This window comes from Rousettus aegyptiacus, unplaced genomic scaffold (genome assembly GCF_014176215.1).
Source record: "Rousettus aegyptiacus isolate mRouAeg1 unplaced genomic scaffold, mRouAeg1.p scaffold_m13_p_4, whole genome shotgun sequence".
In the NCBI taxonomy this organism is placed as follows: Eukaryota; Metazoa; Chordata; class Mammalia; order Chiroptera; family Pteropodidae; genus Rousettus; species Rousettus aegyptiacus.
In genome coordinates, this window is record NW_023416307.1 from 155,191,307 (window position 1) to 155,212,255 (window position 20,949).

The 20,949-nt window shown below is 40.4% G+C and overlaps 1 protein-coding gene and 2 pseudogenes across 4 annotated transcripts in view; 1 reads left to right on the forward strand and 2 right to left on the reverse strand.

The window, feature by feature from the left end:
• The window catches only part of QRICH1 (glutamine rich 1), a 35,012-nt gene extending 15,221 nt beyond the window's left edge, over positions 1-19,791 (reverse strand). The window contains exons 1-4 of one of the 4 annotated variants that reach the window (XM_036218772.1): positions 19,654-19,678; positions 18,146-18,205; positions 10,100-10,429; positions 292-1,335 (exon numbers count right to left, since the gene is read on the reverse strand). In XM_036218772.1, coding sequence (XP_036074665.1) covers positions 292-1,335; positions 10,100-10,408 — 1,353 coding nt within the window. In that variant the 5' untranslated portion in view covers positions 10,409-10,429; positions 18,146-18,205; positions 19,654-19,678. Of the gene's footprint in view, positions 1-291; positions 1,336-10,099; positions 10,430-18,145; positions 19,285-19,653 lie in introns of those variants that run through there. The other 3 variants (XM_016149898.2, XM_016149899.2, XM_016149895.2) reach the window with 3 other exon arrangements.
• On the reverse strand, positions 5,231-5,346 carry LOC118601903 (annotated as a pseudogene).
• On the forward strand, positions 13,261-13,379 carry LOC118602485 (annotated as a pseudogene).
• Positions 19,792-20,949: the final 1,158 nt, after the last annotated feature.

The window sequence follows — 20,949 nt, forward strand, 5'->3', positions numbered from 1 at the left end:
TTTACTCTTCCTAAAAAGAGATTACAATGAAGTACCCCAGGGAAGCTCCCCATTAGTTACTGGTCATTTCGTTTACCTCGGGTACCAGGATAGCACTCCTGCCTGTTGTATAACTTCACCTGCTGCTTCTGTCCCTCCTCCCCCATCCTAACTAAAATATTAAATGCTATATTACTGCAAGACCAACATCACTGTAGTAAACAAGCCATAGGTGCTAGAGGTTGCCAGGTAAGTTCCGTGTTATACTGGCCCCTGAGGGAGCAGGCTGCCCTGCAGATAATTCTTACTTACTGAACAAGTAACCTGGAGCTGCTGCTGCTGTGGCGGTGGCGGCGGCGGCGGCGGCGTCTGTTCCTGCGGCGTTTGTTGCTGTGGCTGCTGCTGAGGGTCCCATATATGGACAGTCTGAGCTGTATTCTGGTATGTGCCTGCCACAGCCTGCACAGCCACTGGAATGTGGATGTTGCCATTCATGAACTGTGCTGGAAAGAGAGAGTTTGCAAGGGTCTGCACTACCTCTTCATGGGAGTTTTTCACTACAGATGTGGTGCCCACCATCTTCTCCTTGTCATCCTCCAGCTTTACAGCTGCCAGGGCCGTGGGTGAGCCACTGACGTGAACTGCGTTGTAGGCTTCCTGGGGAATGGCAATGTGGGTAATGCTCTGCTGCTGAGGGTCCCCCCGGGGCTGGGCAGAGTAAACAGGGATGGTCCAGGTTTCTCCTGTAGGGCTAGTAATGGTCCCAGTAGCACTGTACAGGTGGGCACTGTCCACTGTCAGTAAGTCTGGCCTCAAAGATACATAACTCTGCTGTTGGCCTTGTGGAATGGCCAGCACGGTGGCCACCGGCTGCCCTGAGATGGCATAGGACACAGTGATGGGCATGTCCACTTTGCGCTTCTTCACCGGCTGGAGAACACTGGCTGTGCCAACCCGCCGCTCCCCTTCCCGCGGTGAGCCCTGCTGGGACGGTGGTGGGGAAAGGGCCCCCACGGTCTGGATTTGGATCTGTTGACCCCCAGCAAGAGACTGGCCAGCCACCAACTGAGCCTGGATCTGCTGATGGGGGATGTGCTCCTCTGGGATCTCTGCAGTCTGGATCTGCTGGGCTGCCTGTACGTGCTGCACCTGGATCTGGGCCGCTTGCAGCTGTGAGGGGCTGGGGCTCTGCAGAGACGGGGTCTGGATGGAAGGGGCTGCCGGCTGTGGTGCTTGGCCTTGGATTTGCACCTGGACCTGAATAGGTTGCTCAGCAGGCTGGTGAACGGTAGTGAGCTGTGGGGAGAGCTGCTGAGCCGAGACCTGCTGTGGAGACTGCTGTACCTGCACCTGTACCTGCAGCGACAAGATTCATTAGAGAGTTAACCAGGCAACAATGAGAATGGAAGAAAAGATCCCAGGCATAGGCCCTGGACAACGTGAGGAGAACGGGCTGCTATACCCAATTCTTCTGAGGAGGCCACAATTCCCAAAACCATACGCAAAATTCTCCAGCATCACACTTCGGTAAGAGCAACACACATTCATCCAACAGCAAGCAAGACTATAGACTGGGGCCTACAAAAGAAATATCAGAACTTTTGCTCATTTTTTCACTCTTCTTTTTAAATGTTTTTTTTTTTTTTGGCATATTGATCTAGTAGTACAAATATATAATTTATAAATATATATTCACATGTATGTTCAAAAAATAGTTTGTCCATACAGTGAGTGATAAAAAAGTGTGGAGACCACTGTTCTAAAAGGTCAGAAAGACAAGTACATTCCACAGGCATTCAATTTCCAACTATGAACCAAAACTATTCCCACCACAGACAACCAGAGTCAAAATTACTGAAATCTCTTTCGGAAAAATCTCCAACTTGCTGCTAAACTGCAGGCACTGCTGAATGATTTCTTAAAGTACTGTTTTAAAAAATCGAGGTAAAATTGGTATATAACATTATATAAGTTAGAGGCAAATAACACTGTAATTCGACATCTGTATACGCTACAAAGTGATCGCCACTGAAAGTCTAGTTACTATCTTTTACCATACAATTGACTCTCTTCATCCATTTCACACCCTGCCAACCCCTTTCCCCTCTGGTAACCACCAAACTGTCCTCTGTATCTATATTTTTGTTTTTTTTTGTTTGTTGTTTTGTTAGAGTGCTTAAGATACATTTATTTTAATAGAGGAGCCGTTAAAAAACCCTCTAAGACTCCTGATAATAATACAACTCATGTTATTGTTCCTTCTGCATACAAGGCAGCATGAAAACATGTTATGCATAGCAACATTTATTTTAACAGAGGAGATACATTTATCCCCTACTTCCTTAGAGTTGGCATGAGCATAAAATAATGTTTATTTACACATAGTAGGTGCTCAAAAGATTTTCTTCCTTATTAGCATTATTTCTTTATACCAATGAGTCTTAAAATATATAATTTTAAATAAAAAATCTTACCATTTGCAATGACAGGGATGGATCTAGAGGGTATTATGCTAAGTGAAATAACTCAGGCAGAGAAAGACAAATATGATATGATTTCACTTATATGTGGAATCTAAAGAAAAAAATAAACCAACAAAACAAAAAAAAATTCTCACAGATACAGAGAATGAGCTGGGAGGGGGTTTGGGGGACTGAGTGAAAAAGGTGAAGGGATTAAGAAGTACAAATCGGCAGTTACAAAATAGTCACGGGGATATATATATATATATCGTGCCAGATGGATACTAGGCTAATTAATAGAGGGTATCACTTTGTAAATTAGATAAATGTCTAACCACTAAGCTGTACAACTGAAACTAATATAAAAATAGGAAATGTCAACTCTAATTGGTAAATTTATTTTTTTAATTTTAAAAAAGAGTTAAGCACTTTCTGGCATTTCTTTACCAATGTCAACACACTGAATAAGAAATCCAGATATATGTTTATAACATATTCATAAGTATCCTAAGTCAATAAGAAATTAAATGTTATTTGGGTTACCTCCCTTCAAATTTTTTATTTATATAAAAACAACTATCTGATTAGATAATTACTACATGGTCATGGTAATAATTTGAAAACTCGGCAAAGTAAAAAAAAATTTTTACTTGAATTTATAGCTCCTAAAAGAGTCCTTTAAAAAAAAAAGGGACGATAAGACAAAAATCTAAGAAAGGAATTCAGAAACTGGTATTGTACTTTATTAACTCTATGTTTCTTAATAGGTTTAGCTGCAATTTTCAAGGTTATAATACTTAGGTCCGAAAACTAACAGATCTAAACCAAAACTAAATTTTCTTACAGCTGTTTGAATTAAGCCTAGATTAAGGTGAGTCTCAAGAAATACAAAAAGGAAGATCATTCCTAAGCCTACGGTATCCTAGAAAAGGGAAGAGGGCATTTTCAGGGAAATGAGTTTTTTTGTTGTTGTTGTTGTTTGTTTTTTATTGCTTTAAAAAGCACTGTTTCTTACCTTCTATAAAGCTCTCATAATTCATAATGTATTTTAGTTCCCTTCTCATTTGGCTGCCCTTGCCACCTTTTCCAGAGTTTGCAACTGCCTTTTTTGTTGTTGTTAAGAGATGCACTTAAAATAAGTACACGTCTGGGCTCTTGATCATAAAATGTATATAGTACTAATTACTTTCTCCTTGAGCACTCTTTCTATTCCAACCTGGACAGACTGCTTTCTAGGTCTTTTGGACAGCAAACAAACTAGGATTGGATCTTACTTCTGAGCTGGTTCCGTTTCTTTTCTTCTGATGACCTCTTCCCTAGATATTTTATTTCACTGAGTATATATTATCAATTAAGTTTTTCAGGAAGTATGTTTGAATGTGGTCCACAGATCGGCAGCAAGCAGCATCGACTTGGGAAACTGTTAGAAATGTAAATTCTCTGGAAATGAAAACACTATGTTGAGGAGATATCTGTACCCCATTGTTTCAAGCAGCATTATTTACAATAGCCAAGACACAAAAATACTTTACGTGTCCACCAATGGATGAATGGATAAAGAACTTGTGGAATTTATATAATATATACAATGGAATATTATTCATCCATAAAAAAGGAGGAAATCCTGCTGTTTGTGACAACATGGATGGACCTTAAGGGCATTACACTAAGTAAAATATGACAGAGAAAGATAAACACTATATTATGTCACTTATATATGGAATTTAAAAAACAAAACCAACCAAACTCATAGAAAAAGAGATTGAATTTGTGGTTACCAGAGATGAGGAGGGAGGGGAGAAGAAATTGGATAAAGGTGGTCAAAAGGTACAAACTTCCAGTTATAAGTACATACTGGGGATATAAGGTACAATATGATTGTAGTTAACATTAATGTACAGTATATATGAAAGCTGTTTAAAAGTAAATACTAACAGTTCTCATAGCAAGGAAAAAGTTTTTTTTTTCTTTTATATATATGCGATGAATGTTAACTAAACATTCATCATAATCATTTCATAATATGTCACATCATTAAGCTGTACACCTTAAACTTATACAGTGCCACGTGTCAATTATATCTCAATAAAACTGGGAGAGAGAGAGAGAGAGAGAGAGAGAGAGAGAGAGAAAGAAAGAAAGAAAGAAAGAAAGAAAGAAAGAAAGAAAGAAAGAGAAAAAAAGAAAGAAAGAAAGAAATGCAAATTCTCAGAATTGACCTTAAACCTACTTAATCAGAATTCATGGGTCGGGGAGGGTATTTATTTTAAGAAACCTTCCAAGTGATTCTAAACGTACCCTAAAGTTTGATAACCACTAGTCTGGAAGTTTCATTGGACCTCACTTGTCTAGGCTTTTCACTAACTAGTTTACAGGTAAATAACCTATTTCTTTTTCCTCAGGGTCTGTGCAGAACATAAGTAATCCAGATAGCAATACAACATAAGGACTAAGTACTCCAACTAATGAGAAACCGTGAAGTAACACATGATTACTCCATTAGGAATCGTCTTTCAATCACTAAAGCTAAAAAAATACATATCTAAATAATACCATTTGTGGTTGTTCTGTTTTGTTTTGGCTAAAGTATAAAACCAATTTTCTTTCTATCTATCTATCTATCTATCTATCTATCTATCTATCTATCTATCTACCTACCTACCTACCTACCTACCTACCTACCAACCAACCAACCAACCAACCAATCAACCTATTTTTTAGGCGAGGCAACCCTTGGTTGACCTCACAGATTGCAAGGACCTTGTCAGCTTACAATCCCTTATTTTTTATGCTTACAGCACCTGGTCTTCCTAGGTGGTCTCCCATCTAAGTACTAACCAGGCCCAATCCTGCTTAGCTTCCGAGATCAGACATCGGGATTGTTCAGGGTAGCATGGCCATAGACGACCAATATTTTATTTAAGGGAGAATTAACTGGGTTGTGTGTTGGGTCATTTTCCAAATTCCACCTCATAAATAATGTTTAAATTTACTTTCCTATTTCCACAAGAAATAAGAAACAACTCTTCTCTCACATTTCTCTTAGGCTGCACTTGTCCAATATCCATTAGTTACAGGTAGTTAGCAACAATCACTTGAAATATGGCTTGTCCAAATTACAATATGTTACAAGTGCAAAAGACAACAAGATTGGAAAAGTTTAAACCAAAAAAGGGTAAAACGGTTCTTTAATAATATATTAACTATGTGCAGAAATAATGTTGGGTTAAATAAACTGTGATAGAAAAAAATCAATTTCACTTCTTTTCCTCTTTTTAAAAAGAGGCTACTAGAAAATTCAGAATGGCATATATGTCTTACATTCTATTTCATGGTTGAGTCTCACTGAGGAGGGACTGCTGACAATACTGCTCAGTGTGCCAAGAGACAACCCCACTAGGTGAGGAACGACAGTACCTGGGATCCAAACCCAATCGGGTCTTTTAACAACTAGTCGGAAAAACCTTAGGGATGGTGGCCAAATTTCATCTTTCAAATAACACTTTTCTGAAAGTAGTAAAGTCTTTATCCAAGTAGTAAACATTTACCAAACCATTATACAAATCAATTTAGTAACATAATCAGGGAAGAAATTTAAATGTGGGCTAGACTGGACATAAAGGGCCAGAAAAGGCATATAAATAAATAGTTCACCAATCCAAAGTGATGATGAGGCTGTGAGAGTAGCTGATTTTAATAGTTTTTAGCTTCAAATCCATGTTTTCAGAATACATTATGAGCGCTGCCTCCCCAAGGCAGAAGCGTGGATCGCTCTCCTACTAAACACTCCTGCAGCTAGAGTGAAGGCATGTGACCAAAGAGTCCCAAATTAGACACACTGCATGAAACTTGGACTCAGAAAGAAGCTACATGAGGCAACAGGAACCACAACCTCCATTTTCTGGTGAGAGTGGAGGAATGTGGCAGAAATGGAGCAAGATGGCATAAATCCCAATGAAAGACCGTGTAAGGATGAGGATGTGCCTAGTGGTGGGGCTGAAGGTCTCTGCCAGGCTCGCAATGCAACTTGAGTCCTGTTCCTAGCTGTGCAGCCTCCTCGACTGATTCTCTAGCCCTTCCATGAATTCCATGAACTAACTACTATCCTTTAGTCAATTTTTTTTTGAGTAAACTAGGGGAAGAATGGGAAATGTTGCCTGATATTTGTAACTAAAACCCAAAACCCAGATGGATACAGAAAACATCACTGCAAGTTGAAACTTTAAGATAGTATTTATCCTGGGAGAGGGTGTTATTCATGGAAGTACTAGAAATTTTAAACTACATCTGTAGCATTATACATCCTATAAAAAGAGGCAAAAATGGCAAACTGGGAACACTTGTTTATGAATAAATATTTGTCTAGATACTTTTCAAATGTTTGACAAGCAACTGGGGTCCTTGATAGGAATGGTTCTAATGAAAAGAGGAGGAAGGAAACAATAGCAGCAGTAATTACTTATTTACTAGGGGTTTACTATGAACCAGGTAGTGTGCTTAGGACTCGGTGTTTTATGTAATTCTCGAAATAATTATAACATCTAAATTCTTTTAATTCCATGACGTAGATAAGAAAATGGATTCAGAGTGGTTAAGCCACTTGCTTAAGATATTATCTAATGTAGCAGAGGCAGACCAAACTTATGTTTGTCTAAGGGCCAAGTCTGGCTCTTGGTTACCTCCTTCTTCGCGCTCAGCAATTCTACGCTGCAGTGAGGGGTTAGGGAATGTCCCAGCATGGAAGGAATGTGCAACAGCAAGAAGAGAAAGTGAAAGAGGGATAGAAGTTGGGATGACAAATGAGGAAGAGCTGCACCTTGCGCCACTGAAGACTTGAGATCTTGACTTCTAGCAACAAAAGTAGTGCTAAGAAGTCCCCTTTCCCAAAGCATCCTTCACTTAGAAGCCAGAATGATCAACCAGCCTTGTATAAAGCCTCAGTTCCTGCCCTATAGAAAGGCAGAGAAGAAACTACAGTTCTATAGGTGCTAAGCAAAACCCACCCTTGCATTTGCCATCAGAGGGCCTTTCCTTTGGCACACACAGTTAACTCCATGTGAGTGCTTTAGAAAGTATTCAACTCAAGAAAGCTCTTGAAAGGGAAGTTTCAAATGAATCCCCTTCACCTAGCTCAGCCAGACCTGTCAGCAACAGGAAACTTGGGCGTTTCCTAGTATTATACACACTCTCAAGGCATTTACATGGGAACTCTTCCTTTTGCCTTCAGATGGTGCCTCCCTATCTTAACTAGACATATATTACCATGATATTATGATGTAAGCAATACATATTTTGGTCTTTGTCTCTGGTTCCTGGCCAGAGCTCCCAAAACTTTTGTAATTTCATAAATGATAATAAAGGTGCTAGGAACATCTTGTGTTCTAATGAGGCAACTCCTGAGGGGCTCCGAGATGGGGGCTGGTCACCAGAAAGACCAAACCATGACTTAAAAAGCCTGGTACTTTCAACCCCATTGCCCATTCCCTGGAGGGCCAAGAAGGCCTAGAAATTGAGTAATTAATCAATCATACCTATGTGATTCAGTCTCCATAAAAATCCCAAAAGGATTCAGGGAGCTTCTGGGTTGGTGAACACATCCATGTATACCAGCTCCTTGGGGACAGAAGCTCCTGTGCTCAGAACCCTTCAGAACCTTGTGCTATTTATCTGGCTGTTCATCTGTATCCTTTGTTATATAATAAATCAGTAAACATGTTTCCCTGAGTTCTGTTAGCTGTTTTAGCAAATTATTGAACCCAAGGAGGGGTAACAAGAACCCCAATTTATAGCCAGTCAGTTAGAAGTACAGGTGACAGCCTGGGACCTGCTACTGGTGTCTGAAGTGTGTGTCAAGTCTTATGGAACTGATCCCTTAACTTGAGGGATCTAATGCTAACTACAAGAAGACAGTGTCAGAAGTGAACGGAATTGTAGGAAAGCCAGCTAATGCTGGAGAACTGGTCAATGTGGAAAAAAATCCCACACATTTGGTGGCCAGAAATGTGAGTGTGATAGTAGGAGGGAGTAAAGAAAGTTTAATTCAGACAGCTACTCTTCTAATTAACTTCTATACCTCTGTCTCCTAGCAATTCACTAAAACTGTTCTAAGGATGTAATTACTTTGTCAAATCCAACTATCTATGTGCTGCTTGTAGGCTGGACAGATGAAGTCATGGGAACAGAACAAATTCTCTGGGGTGATGACAAATCATTTTTAAAACGTAACCTAATTTTACCATAATTTAATTTAAAACACCAATCTAGAATATAGTCTCAGCCCTTCAAGGTAGTAAATTATTTTGAAATTTCAAATAATAATACAGGTAAAATTTTTTATTCTTATCAAAGAGTTAGGTTGAGACACAATACTATAGGGCAAAGAGCCACTTAACATTTGAATTGAGTAGGCAGGTCTGTTCAGCTCTATATTCAGAGTACACAGGTCACCGCTCCAGTCTCATCCATTTATTCAGCAAACTCTAGTTACACTACTAGCCATTTTTTTTTTTTTTTTTTTTTTTTTTTTTGCCGTTTTTCAAATAAGTGGGATCCCACCTGAGGTCTTTCTGTTTTGGAATGCTCTTTCCTCAGATAACCACATTTCTGGTCTTAACTCAAATGTCACCAGTACACTGAGGATTACCCTGGCCATCCCCTTATTTACCTTTCCCTGTCCTTCCTTCCTTACAAAGACTGCAGTAAACCACTATATTCCTCCATGTACCAGATGCTTTGTCTATTATCTCACTGAGTCTCACTAACTACTACTTCCACTTGATATATGAAAAATGTAGGGCTAAAAATATTAAGAGCATGTCAATGAATAAGAGGGCTAGTCAAATTTAAACCTAGAGCCATGTCCTTTCCACAGACCCACCTACATCCCCCAGGGCCAAGGGGCTACATTCTATCTCATCGGACACATCACATTCCTGTCTCTCCATCATGTTTCACTCCCTTTCATATTTTCCTGATGGAAAAAGCACTGAGGGCAAAATGAAATGCAACCACAATAGACAGAAAACAAAATTTGTAACTAGGGATTATTAGTTTCACATAAGGATCCCCTAAAGAGAAAAATTTTACCATCTCGGCAAATATATTAGTTTCTCCTCTTTCGGTAAGCTTATTATCTATCAATTAGCATTATTTCTTGAGGCCTATAAACAGCAGATACAGACCTAAAAACCTGCAGGTGACTTAATCATGGAGCCATACAACTAAGTGAAAATCATTAAAATATATCAGCCTTTCCATTTTGAAACAAGTTCCAAATGTCATGCTTTTAGTAATGAGCCAAGACTAACCCTGTGTTCTAGATCTACTCAGGATAACAGAAGGGAAGCTTCAGTCACATACAGCTGTGTCACTCCCAAATCTAGTCCCAGACCTCTATTTCTATACTGTTCAATTCTCCAAAGCAAATGGCAAGTACCTACGGTCTTTTCAGTTTATAATGGTTGAAAATATTTTTAGTCTGCATTAACTATGAAATAGAAAAGCTTCTGTGTTAAATAAAATGTTTCAAAAAACAGCACTCCCCCTAGTGAAAATAACCTGACATCTGTACATAGATGCGATGCTCCTACTAGCCAAAACTGTGATGGCAAATAAAGTCTATCAAATAGGTAGGATGCACCTCAACATGTCCCTTTTACCTGAACCTGCTGTGGCTGTTGAACCTGGATCTGCTGTTCTTGCTGGGTTTGTGGCTGAACACTGGTGGTGACTGGACAGGCAAGTTCAAGCAAAGACCCAGCCACTTCGGTGCTGTCTGTGTAAATGCAATTCCCACTCTGCTGGTACACCATGGTGGTAGTAGCCGTCTGCTGGAACTCTTGAAGGGCTTCTGGCCCCTTAGAGGCTAGTGAGTCCAGAAATTCTTTCATCCTGTGTTGCGGGACAGACCGCGCCTTTACTCGGATGTACTCTTCAAAGGAGATGGTGTTCTCCAGAGAATTATTCATATTGTAGGATCCTTAGGGTTCCTAGTAATAAAAATAAATGGCCAGAAGTTAAAATTATGCTATTGTTTTTAAATCTTGAAATGCAGAGGGCACTCTCTCTTGCATCAGAGTGAAATATTCAGGGCAGCTGTAAACATCTGGAATCCAAAGTAAAATTTTATTATGCCACCTTATTTTTTCAGTTAATGGCATCTGAAAATTATTTCCATAAAAAATTCTTAAATCAAACTATCACACTGAGGACAAAAAACAAAAGCATGCATCACAGTACTGGATGAAACAGGCCAAAAACACACTCTCCACCCAGCACTAGGCCAATTCCATCTTTTCTGCAGAGCCAAGCACTAGACAATAAGTCACATGCAAAACTGCTCTGTGACCATCACAAGGAGGACTACCAAGAAAGCTAGGGATTCCTACTAACATGTTCTATTTATACTGTCAACTACGCCCTACAGTGAAGGGACGTAGGTATACCACCTAGCTGTGGCAAGATCCAAGAGACAGGAGATGTGTTCTTCACCTCATCAGAACCACCCCAAATCCCATTTTGCCATATACTGCTCACATTCGTTTGTTAACAATGCTTACTGGTTAAGAGCATGGATTTTGCAGCCAGACTGCCTGGGTTCAAATCCTGGCTCCATCTCTCCTTAGCTATGTAATCCTAGAAAAGTCAGTTAACCTTAGTTTTCTTGTCTATAAAACTGGCATAAAACAGTATTACCTCATAAAGTTGATATGAAGATTAAATATGTGTAAAGCACTTAGAAAAGTACCTGACATATAAACAGTCATACATAAGTATTAATATTATTAAAATAAGTAGAGAGGGAGTTGAATACTGCCTTCAATAACTAGGTCACTACTAAAATTCAGAAATAATTCTATAAATTTTTCATCTGGGTATTCATCTTCAGAATTAATCTGCAGGGGTGGATAGTAACTCTCAATTACCTAGGGGATAACCATGCAATCATTTATGGACGGCTGAGTGCCCTGCCGCTCCTTTTATATACCATTCTGTCTTGATCAGTACCACCTCCAGAACAAAAGCAGCAGCAGGATACATGAGTAACACAAACCAAGTGAACCTTTTTGCCAAAAGGACTCTCAGTCAATCTCAAATGTCTGCAATAGTGATTTGTTTCCTTGAGCCAGCAAGGTTAGAAATATCAGTCTCTGTCACTGCCCACAAGTTCTGACTTATGTTACAGATGTAAGGTGTATATCTCATCTCTTCCACTTGGCTGTAACTGGCAGACAAGACTGTGTCCTGGTCCTCTCTAAATGGCTGACACATGGTGCTTCATTACGTTTGGAATTCAGTGTGGAATAAGAAGGATTAACACTCTTTGTTTCTGTAATATCTGTAACTTACAACCATAAATGTTGTTTTTCCCTAGTAAATGGTTAGTATATAACCTGGGAAAAAAACCCACAGTGAGAGTAAGACCGAACAAAAATAAATGATTTTTAGTGCTGTTAATGTACTGACACTGACAATATTTCTGTGGGGTGCTATGTAAATATAGCATACAAATTATATTTGGTGCTTTCAAACAGAAAGACCCAGCAATAAATCTTTTATAATGATGTACAACATGTTGTCAATACATTTCTCTCTAAATAAAGAACAACACATATACCTTATCCTGCCTAAATTAAAATTCCTAGGCCACTACTCTCTGGAGAGCCTCTACTTCTTTCTTAGCACAGTAAAGTGCAGAGAACAGCAAGTGCAGGTCTAGGGAATACCAGGTGAAGTTGCTGCTACTGATCGCTCGTCTTCCGAAATGTAATTGTTCGTCCCTTTCTCACCTCTCCTCTGACCATCTCCCATATCCAGCTCTTCTTCCTTCTCTACCAAAGGGGCTTTCAGTTATTTTCTCTCAGAGTAGAAAATTAGGTTTGCGTAAGACTTCAAAATCAAGCTATCAATGATGTCCATGGCACCTATGCGTAAGAAGAGCATCAAGGCCAAGCATTCCATTCTTCCGTTACATATTCAGAACAGGCCACTCCAGTATAGATGACTCATCACCTCACATCGACACAGCATGTATCTAAACTTCTTTTGAGAAGAGAATGAGGACTGGAATTTCCTTCTTAAGGCGCCTTTCATAATATAGATCCAACAGCATAATAAAGTTCACAATATGTGAATCTAATACCCTAACTACATATATTATTCTGCTCAAAAGAGCACAAAAGAGATTATATGAATAGCAATTAACCCGTTCTATATCATGCTGATACTTATTTCAGTCTTTTTTAATCTCCATTATAAAAGAACAGCAGAGGTCAACTGAAATTTACTTTTCCTAAAATTTATTTACTTCAACAATTAGTTACATTGCTACAAAATACTGAGACTAAATTCTGAAGACTGCCTGTGCTGGAATCACAGATACAGTGTCAAAACAATTTTTTAAAAAAGTATAGAGAATCATGCAACAAAAACTTTGTCTCAAATCTGAGCGAAGATACATATGAGCAAATACAAAGAAACACTGTATATTAAATTTATAGAACCAGAAAACCTTCATTCAAATACAGCCTGATAAAGGCAGTCTTAGAATCTTCCTAGAGATCTTATTTCCTTTCACTTTTCAAGTTTCCGTAATTCCAATGATTTAAACTTCATCTGAAGTCTGATGTTAATATAAATTAGAACTGCCTCAACTTTTCTTCCTAAAAACAAGTTTGTTTTCAGTGTGAAATTCCACCTAGTTTTTGTGGGGTTTGTTGTTGTTGTTATTGTTCTTTGTGAGGGAGGGCAAAAGTAATACAATCATTTTCTAAGAAAAAAAATGTTCAAATGGTAAAGTATAAAATGAAAAGTAAAAACAATCTACAGGCATGCCACCATGAACATGCCCGATCTCGTCTGATCTCGGAAGCTAAGCAGGTTCGGGCCTGGTTAGTACTTGCATGGGAGACCACCTAGGAAGACCAGGTGCTATAGGTATTTAAAAAAAAAGAGAGAAAGAAAGAAAAGTAAAAACAGCTAAATATGCTTTGACCTCTGATTCTTGATCAATTTTAAACAAACACTGATCTGTCCTTTAGGAAAGGTGAGTTTAGGGCATTTAAATCACATTCCCTTCACAAACCTCTGCCAATCACATTTTTATTTTTGCCATGATCACTTTCATAGTCGTAAACCTCTATTTGTGGACTCATTATTTTTAGAGTATCTCTAGACCTCCCACTACGTAACATAAAGAAATCAAAGTTCCACGCCTTCTATTTTTGACAACCATGAAGCTAAATGAGTATTTCTGTTTAATCAACCTTTTGGTTTTAGAACATAGCATTTCATACCAAATCGAATTCAGAACTTTTTTTTTTTAAATGAAGGTTCCAAATATGGTCAAAACCATTCTGCTCCAAACAAATCCTACATATTAGTATTTCTAGAATACAACATTCAAAAAAGTCACTATTATGAAAGTCTAGTCTAAATATAAATTTATTTTCTGAGCAGAAGGGTAAATAAGATGGATAGTCAGCTCTCAAAAAAAAAAAAAATGAAATAGAAGCTTAGGAAAGTATCTGCTATAAAGTCTCAAAGTTCATTCTTTAAGCTTTAACCCAAAAAAAAAAAAAAAAAAAAAAAAGGAAAAAATCAATAGCTTGAAGTAGAAAAAATTCTATAAAACTTAGAAAATGTTGATAAAGGTTCATATAAAGGTGTTCATTATATTCTTCTCTATTCTTATGAAAACACTTGAAAAATTCTATGACAAATACGCCTTTTGGTTAGCAGCAGCTAGCCATATGTTTTAAGTAGTTTAGATTCCAAAGTATAAAACCCTCTCTGTAGCACTCCCAGCTTAGAGACTACTGTTGGTGGAACTTCAAGCAGAAGCCCTTGTTTCCAGAAGCTTTTTTTCTTTCACTAAGCCCCCAAGAGGTTCTTCACTGACTGTTGAAGTCCACAGAAGAAGTTAAAAAATATTAATAGATTCAATGACAAATTAAAAAAAATTAATAGAAACTAAGGCAATTTCAAAGAACATTCCAATCTGTCCATTTATACAGACTAAAACACACATGGCTTCATTTCTTATCCTTTTAACCTGCTCACTTGGCATTATCCACCAGACTGACACACCCCAATAATGAAAGCACATTAAGTCAGCATTTGACCTGACACAAAAGCATGGGTTAAAAAGGGAGAAAAAAAAACCCTTTCAGATATATATTGAAATATTTTAGACCAGCTGCTGAGTGAAGAACAACACTGAGAAAAATTAAACAAATTCAGCAGTGGTGACAGTATACCCCCTTTGCTTTTATGTCCAGAAAAAAAACTCCCTACCATAAAATCGCGTCATTAGCCATCTCCAATTTTTTAAATTTACAGCATATTTTTTAATATAATGCTCTGATCCATTTATAATTTATTTTTCATAGTGTAAGGTAAACATCTAATTTCATTTTTTCCAAAGACCAAACAACTTGTCCCTTTATCATTTATTGAATTACTGAGATTCTTTTGCCCACTGACTTCAAATGCCACTGTTATTATATAGTAAATTCATATAAAAGTCTGCTTCTAAGCTTTTAGTGTGTGATTCCACAGCTCCTATAATACAGTAGCTTTAAAAATGCATGTTAAAACCTGGAAAATTCTTGCCCCCCAACACAATCGTATTTATATATTCCAACATCACTTAATTATATACATAAAAATGAAAACTGGCAAAAAAAAAAATGCATCTAAATGCTAACAGTAGTTTTGCCTGGGTTGTGGAATCACAAAGGACTTAAATATTCTCCTGTATTTTCCACAATTTGTATTAAATAAAAAAAAAGTAAAAAGTAATTTTTACGGTGGTTATAGCGCAAAAACAGTAACAGACACTAAGAATTCTGGTTGCTCACAGTATGACTTTTCCCTTAAAATCTCGAATTCTTAAAGACAAAACCATTAAGCACCAGAAGCTTGCATAATAACAAAACTTGTTAACTTCTTCAAGATGCTGTTCACAAGGCACACAAGGGTGAGCCTTGATAATGAAGAGAAATGGATAAACAGGAAAGTACTCTCTATAAACGCCCCCTCCCAAATAAGATCTTAATTAGCTCCATGTTGAAGACTTGTTGAGGAGCAGCAAATATTAATTAAAATACTTATGAAAAACATGAAGCTGGAGAGACAGTTGAGTACTCCCAATTTTTGGAAGTCAGAAATAAAAAGAGATGGGAAAGCACTCTGGGACTCAACTGGGTGGAGGATGTCTGTAAACAATCACTTGCTCCTGAATACTTTAAGTATAGCTGCTTTGCAAAACAATAAACAAACAAACCAGCCCCACACCAACAGACCCAAGAAACTTTCTTTTGTATGCACACCTTGATCACTAGTATTTCTCCTGTACTTTTATTTGAGCTTAGCATAATACCTGACACAAAGCAGGCCCTCACATATGAAAGTTATCATTATTTTATCACTAGAACACAAAATGGTACCACAGACAAAGGTTACTCTAAAAGAGCAATCTATTACATTTCTACTGCTATTTTTTTTTTTTTCTATTTATGTACTAAGGAAAGACCTAAGTACTCACTGGAACTATCCCTACTTGAGTACCCTCAAATCTGATACCTCTTCCTGACTCTGCAGGGTGGATCTTAAATAAATATATAAGAGAAGATACAAAGGAGAGCTGCCTCAAAGTTCTGTCTTCCTGTTTACCCAACAGTTCTGTTCATAGGCCCCTCTCAAGGTTCACATCTACTCTAGCAATGGCCCCTCACAGCTTAGGACGTCTAGTCTGAAGAACTCATTCATATGAAAAAAAAAATCAATTTCCATTTTAAGTAGTTGCAATCACATTTGTCCTAATTAACATGAGTCATTTGAAAGGAGCAAATTTGGAGACATATTTCTATTCTTAAAGACATTAACCCACTACAGGGTTTGTGAAGAAATTATCCCATTGGGCCATTCATCTCCTCCATGCCTTTTTGAAAGGAGTCCCTGATTTAGGGCATTTTTACCATGGTTCTATTTTTGGACAACGCACTTTCAACCAGAAACTTAAATTCACATTCCTACCAAAAGTCGATGGTCTGTAAATTGGCACAACCATTTGCAATATCTAGTGAAGTTGAAAACATCCATTCCATATCACCCAGGAATTCTATCCCTAGGTATTTATAACACACACATATACAAAGGTAATTATACTAGAATGTTCACAGTAGCATCGTTAATAATAGCCCCAACTGGAAGGAATATAGATGTCTATCAATATTAGAATGGATAAATAATGGTATATTCATCTAGCAGGACACTATACAGAAAGGGGAATGAATGAACTGCAGCTGCCCACAACCTGGATGAATTTCGAAAACACAATACTAAAGAAGGAAAACAGCATGATTCCATTTACATAAATCTACGTCGTTGAGGGAGACAAGGTTGTAAAAATAGTAAGAAAAACAGAGAACATGATTATCATAGAAGTCAGAAAAGTAATTATCTCTAGAAGTTGAGAAGCTGTGAACAGGAAGGGACCCATGGAAGGGTTTAAGTTCAAGGGTGCTGGCATTGTTCTATTTCTTGAAGAAGTAATTATACAATGGTTCCCTTTATAATTTTTCACTAAAAGTTCATCTGAATTTATATAGATATTTCACAAATTTTTAAAAATAAAAAGAGCTTTCTGACATGGACCACAAGCTCTACCTATAGTTTCACCTTCCCCTGAGGTGTGAAACCAAAGGACAATTCTCTTCTCCCTTGCAGCAAAGCAAGAGGTTAATCTATCGTTTCTTCATGCAGGCACAATCATAAATTACAATCCAGTATGACATATAGGAAAAAAAATCAAATAAAGCGTTTAAGTCAAGGCTGAAGAGGACCTAAAACATATGGAACAAAATGCAGGAAAACTAAATACAAAGTAACAAAAAAGAAAAGGTGCTCATGTACCTCTCTATCTGAGGCTGAGAAATAAAAGACCATTAGAGATAAAAGGTGACCATTTAAAAAGTAGACAAGCAAGAAGCATGGCACATCAAGGGCAACCCACAACTGATTAAATTAGAAGGCATGCAAGCTTAAAGGAAGAAATCCCTGATTCTGAGGCTGTCATAATGGAGGACAGTCACACCCAGAACTACTGACTTAGGTTACCTTTTTGGAGCAATTCAAATTCACAAGAAACTTCAACTACTATTTGATCTTTTGTTTGAAATGGCAACATAAGCTGCAAAGGGGATGTGGAAAGGCAGAGGTTCATAGAGAAATAAACATTATTCATTGCAGAGGACTGGAAATAGGACATCGTCTAATAAATAAATCTTACTGAGCTTACAAAAAAATATCAGCAAACACCATTTAAAAGTCTTATCTAAAACTTCATAGCTAAAAACAAAAATATTCCAAAACAAGCAGGCCTAAGAGATACATAAAAATTTAAGTGTGCCCTAGATAAATTTGACTGCTTTTCTTTGAACCATTTAGGTCCTTAGGAAAGCTGATGCCTCATCCTGCTAAAAACTTCAAAGTTGCACCCACTTACATTTTAAGAGAAAACTGTTCAAAGAGCAGACTGTGGCTAAATGCAAAGATGCAGTTCCCCCACATCTTCTATTTTCCAGCACCTAGTAGTTTCTGGCAGACAGCACCAAGAATGATTGGCAGGATTTGTAATGTTTCAATATTACCAAGAAAAGAACTGCACACATATTTCCAGCATATGAACGATTATAACTCACCAGTCACCATGTTGCATGTATTTCTGTTGCTTGTCCTGAGTTCTTAAGACTTGTAACATTCTGAAGAAAACAGAACAAAGAAGTTCCTTCCATCCTCAGCCTCTTTTTAAATTTTAACTTTGTTCTTAAAATACAGTATATTAGAAAAACTACCCCCATCATTATCAAATTTGACTAATTCTACCTCCTCTTAGTTTATTTTTCCTTAAACTTAATGAAACAAGACTGTAAAACATGAACTAGAAGATGTCTTAGAAAAAAGAAGCGTGTTTCTCTAGGACAAATCTATAGCTTCCCTGGCAACAGAGCACAACGATGGTGTTTAAAAAAAAAAAAAAAAAAGGCTGAAAAGGACTGAAACCTATATTTAAAGTGCCTTCTGCAGTGATACACGGGCAGATTTTAGGACTTTCTTCCGCTGGGAAGAAACAAAACACTGATCCTCAAGTTGTTCGATTTTGTTCTGGTCAACTTTTTGGCTGAGCAATAGTGGGCCCTTAGTCTAACAGTGCAAATCAGTCCCTCCCATTCACTGAAGGCGGCTTCTAAGGATTTAATTAAAGTGGCATTTTAGAGCTCCAGTAATTTCACTTTGTCCACAGAAGAGGATCCCCTTCCGGAGCGCACAGAATGATGTGTAGGAATAGCGCTTATGGAAGAATTACTTTCTGGTGACAAAAAAGCAGGTACCGCTGAAGAAAGGGCCTCCTAGGATTAACCTTCCCACCTCAGCACAAAGCAGCAGGACAAGGTGAGGAAACTCGAGAGGACTCGCAGCCCTCACGGACCAACAGGGCTCAGCTTTAGAAGCAGGACAGTACCCTCCCCAAGCACCCAACCCGCACACGGGCCTCGGGTCGCCGCATTCTTCGAGGAGAACGAGCACTCTCGCTCGCCCCTCCGCCTTTGCGGGGCCGCAAGCCAAACCGTAAAGCCGGTAGGTTTCTCCCGAGCAGTCCGGGGACGTCACCAGAGGAGGAAGGGCCCAACCCGCAACCTTCCTCACACTGCCAGTCTCCCGCCCGCGGCCCCTCCGCGCAGAAGGGGTGTTCTGTGCGCGCTCGCGGCAGCGCCGCCACCCAACAGCAGAGCGCGCGACCCGAACCCGGGGGTCGCGGACAGGCGCGCGCACGCCTCTGAAAGTCGCTCTTGCCCACGGGCCGCGGCTCCAGGAACCGAGATATCCGGACCGGGAACGCGCACGCCGGCGGCCACGCGCATCGAAAGGTCCGCACGGCGCGCGCGCCCGCTCGTATAAACAGGCCCGGCCGCGCGCGAGTGTCACGGCGCGTTCGTGCGCCGCGCCCACCGAGTCTACGACCCGCCCCTCCCCCACTCAAGGGGCGGGGGCACGCGAGCCCAGAGACGTTCTCCGCTCCGGGGCCACCCCGAGGTCTCTTGGGCCCAGCGGCAGCGGCCCGCCCGCCCCCGCCCGCCGTTGTGTGGGGTGGGCCCGCTGTCTCAGGCCTGCAGCCTCGCCGCATCCCTTCCCCTACTGGATCCCTCACCCGGCGACGTCGCCGCCGCCGCCGCCGCCGCCGCTGTACCCGCCGGCCCCGCCGCACCCGCTCGGGGCCCCGGTTCTGCCGTCGCCGCTCCAAGACCGACAGGATTTTCCCCTCACAGCTCCCTGGGCGCCATCTTACATTCAACCCTCACAGCCAATAGGTGCCGAATGCTCCTCTCGCGATAATCTGAGCGTCGGATCCCGCGAGACTTGAGGCTACCTCCTGGCCAGACTTAAAGGGAACGCTTCTGCGGTGGAGGTAGGCCGGGCCTCCGGCTGCAGTATTGGCGAGAAGAGGGGGTGGGCGGGACGCCCCGCCCTCAAACGCCCCTCCATGTGGGGCGGGGCCAGAGCGCGAGGTCTACCTATCTTTGGCGTCTAGGCAGGCAAGGGTTCAAAGCTTGCTCTCTGGATCCACCTTCAACTGCCAGCCCGGGTCTCCAGTGCTCGCGCAGCCCGGTGCGGGGCGGGGCTCGCCTTATCGCTTAAGGTGGTCCCCACAGGCCCCCCCACTTAGGCCTGGCGCCTCCAGCCGCGTCCCGCCTGGGACATCCCCGCAATTCTCTCCTTTCCTGTCCCTAGCACCCAGGACTCTCCTTCCCCCTCCTTCTGTCTTTCTAATTCAACCTTACGTAGTCCAGTCCACCTTAAAGCGAGCCTTTGGTAGCCTGCTGTTTGTATACAGGGAAAATGTGGAGGGTGTTAAAGCTGCAGGCACAGGCGTGCCTCAGCATTACCCCACATTGCCCTAGAGGACAACCAGCCTGCCATACTCTTTAGAAAGGCCTCTAGGCCTTTGCACTTGTTCCTCCTGCCCTGGCAAACTACCTCTAGTCCTTTGTGGTTCTCCTTAGGAGTCACTTCCTGAGAGTACCGTCTCCCAAGTCCAGGCTGGGCCAGGAACCTCTTCTAGCCTCATACAGGCCCTAGGGAGACCTCTCCTGCCCAGTGCCTGGTCACTCCCGTCTTCCTCATCTTATTGTGCCTGGCACATCATTACTTGCTGAACAATTTGGCAGAGAGCCTGTCCTCTTCATCTACCTAGGCAGGCAGGCAGACACAAACTTTCCAGATCCTTCTGGCAAAGGGCTCCTAACCAGTAGAGCATCATTCCAGGGCCCACACTAACTCAGACCAGACGCAGAGAATATCTTATCAGGCCCTTGAGCACCAAGAAGTGCACCAGCAGTCTCAGAGCTGTCAGTACTGCTGCCTGTGCAGTGCATCGTCCCCTCACCCCACCCCCAGCATGTCTTTTAAGGTCCTCGGGTGCCGGGAGGGAAGACATAACACAGAC